At 43.0% G+C, this 3,051-nt stretch overlaps 1 protein-coding gene across 1 annotated transcript; it reads left to right on the forward strand.

Moving 5' to 3' along the window:
• The first annotated feature begins 510 nt into the window (after nt 1-510).
• On the forward strand, nt 511-2,459 carry LOC124638333 (carboxypeptidase B-like). The gene is made up of 4 exons (XM_047175275.1): nt 511-600; nt 987-1,082; nt 1,436-1,660; nt 1,825-2,459. The coding sequence occupies exons 1-4, from the start codon at nt 511-513 to the stop codon at nt 2,431-2,433; spliced, it is 1,020 nt and encodes a 339-aa protein (XP_047031231.1). The 3' UTR covers nt 2,434-2,459.
• The last annotated feature ends 592 nt before the right edge of the window (nt 2,460-3,051 follow it).

Genomic DNA, 3,051 nt, shown 5'->3' on the forward strand with positions numbered 1-3,051 from the left:
TTTCGAAAAAAACCTGAAACTGGGGCTCGTTAGGTGATTAATCCCTCAAAAATAAAAGATCCCATTAGTAGTGAATTCTCATCACCTAAAATAAAATAAGCTCCAACACAAGGTTACGTTATAAATTGTAAAGGAGTTCCCATAACTATATCTGATCTTTGCTATCGATCCCACAATGGCAGTCAAACCTATCTATGTGGAAAGTTGCGGCTGGCGCGAGACTCGCTTTTTATCTATACAGGATTTGTACGGAACCCTCGGTGCGCGAGTCCGACTCGCACTTGGCCGGTTTTATAATATTACTAGCGATCCGCCCGGCATCACAATACTTGCACGCAATGCATATAAATCTTCTTCTTCAATCACTCTTCACAAAAAAACTGCATCAAAATCCGTTGCGTAGTTTTAAAGATTTAAGCATACATAGGGATATAGGGACAGAGAAAGAGACTTCATTTTATACTATGTAGAGATATATTATAAGTATTGTGACTGTGCAGTTGCAAGCAAATGCGGGTTTGTTACGAAGACATGTTGCGGACTCTGGTCGACAGAGACGAAGCTTCGTGCATAGAAGATGCTGCGATAGGCGCTAGTACTGTAAGTACTAACTTTACTTACATTAATACAGACACAAACATTTATAGGTATTCTTCTATTTCACCTGGATTTAAACATCATCATCTCCCGAGCCTTTTCCCAACTATGTTAATGTCGGCTAACCGAGGCGAGTACCAGAGTTTTACAAGGAGCGACTGCCTATCTGATCTCCTAAACCCAGTTACCCGGGCAACCCGATACCCCTTGGTTAGACTGGCATCAGACTTACTGGCTTCTGACTATCTGTAACGACTGCCAAGGATGTTAAATGACAGCCGGGACCTACAGTTTAACGTGCCATCCGAAACACAGTCATTGGTGTCCAAGATATACTTAGAAAGTAAAAACAAACTCGTAGTTTAGTCTAAATACGTGATTGTTCACAGGTGACAATATTTCTGAAGGCTGTGAGACAGTACTGCAGTGATGTAATAAATGTTATTAACGAACACATGACTTATGAAGGCAGACATCTCTACGAGGTGATTTCAATTTTCCTTTGATGAACATTGTTGTAGGTTTTTAATAATACGATGCAGTTTTCATATACGAATTGTCACATTACGGCTACCCGTTATAAAAAAACAAGGCCGTTTGGAAATGCGGCAGTTCTAATACATAATGGACTGATTGAATGCGGCTGAATAAAAAACTATCCGAAAGTATACGCCGTCATACACTAATCAACAAGGCTAGCCGACTACGATGCGACTAAACATGGCCCACCTTATTGAAGAACGTATCACAATGTTTAATAGTAACATTTGAAAGTTATATATGTTTTGTGTTTTAAACAAAATAATCTTTGATCTATCCAAAGTATTCTGATGTTCAGGTAATATTGAACGCTCATTCACCACAAGAAAAGACTGACGAACAAGCGTCGAAGCCGGTAGTGATCATCGAGGCTGGACAGCAAGGAGGCACGGAGTCAGTGGGCTTGGCGCTGTTCCTCATAGAACAGCTGGTGGCCTGCCGGGAGTATGGCGCTATGCTGGAGCAGATCACCTGGGTCATATTACCCTGCACCAACCCAGATGGCCAGGAGTATTCTAGATATGTGAGCTATTGTAATAATTAATAGGGTTCTCGTTTGGTTACGTTAAAACTCGTCCAGTGTACTAAGGCTGTCAATACTATGGTAGTACATGAACACAGCTATCTATCAATCTATCAATTATCACTTGGGCCTAAGATTAAATAGTAACTAATTTCTGTTTACAGAGCCAAGTACCCTGGAAAAAGAATTTAAAACCCTCGGAGGATTCGTTGAGCTACGGCGTAGATATTACAAGAAACTTTGACAACCAGTTCAGCTCATGCCCCAGAGTAGAATCTGGTTTCTCCCCCATTTTCCCAGGCCCCGGGCCTGCTTCAGAAAATGAGACTGTTTTTATCAAGAGCATAATTGCAAAGTATAAGAAGGATGCGAAAGTTTATTTGTCAATCAAACGTGACGGCCATTCGATTCATTATCCGTATGGGTACACGAAGAACACGCCCGCGAACCCGACCATGCTGCACCGCGTGGCGGGCGAGATGGCCGCGCGGATCAACCAGCGCGCGGCCGGCGTGCACTTGTTCATCAACAACAGCGTGTTCGAGTCGGAGGGCAAGCCGCACTGCGGACACAGCGTCGACTACGCGTATGACAGCGGCATCCCTTTGTCTTACGAGATGCGCGTTTTTCTCGGCGCTGACAACAAAATTCTGACCAAGTTCCAAACCCTGCCCCGGGGCTATGAGAACTCTTTGAGAAACGGCTACTTCAGCGGTATACGAGAATTGTACAACATACTCATAAACGAGAAGAAATACGGCAGAATTGTATAATAAACCTTATTTTTATAAAACGTTGAGTCGACTTTTAATCGCTTCTACTAGAAAATTGTCCGTGTGTATACGGGGCGTACATGGGAAGTATATAAGACGTGGAAACGCAATTGGGCTCGAGTTAACTATTCAGATTCCCTCAAATTACATGCTCCAAATCGAGCATAAAAAATCTTCAACTGGGTCAAAATTATGTACTGGGATCGGCATCTATTGCGATACAATATTTATTTAGTACATAATGGTGTATCTACGTTGGAGGAGTCACTTTTCCACTTTTCGGTAGGATGTCGGTCATGCGCGCTGGGGCGCCTGAAACGCGCCTGCGCTAGGGGTGGGGCCCGTGGCCGTTCAGCCCGCTACCACTCTGTAGTCAGCCGCGGCGGCGGCACCGCGCCTTGCTCACTAGCTCTCCCAGTACCATCCACAGTCTCTCTCGACGACAACTCGAACTTACTCTGCCGCCGCGAGCGCTTCTAATACAAACATTTTTATTCATTCGTTTATTTTCACATTACGAATTTAATTTCTAGTTGACGATTGATTTGTAGTGTTTTTATATTTTTTGAGTTGGTTATAAATAAAATTATAAAAAAAGACATCAAGACAAAAAAATCG

The sequence above is a fragment of the Helicoverpa zea genome, chromosome 17 (assembly GCF_022581195.2).
Source record: "Helicoverpa zea isolate HzStark_Cry1AcR chromosome 17, ilHelZeax1.1, whole genome shotgun sequence".
NCBI classification, from domain to species: domain Eukaryota; kingdom Metazoa; phylum Arthropoda; class Insecta; order Lepidoptera; family Noctuidae; genus Helicoverpa; species Helicoverpa zea.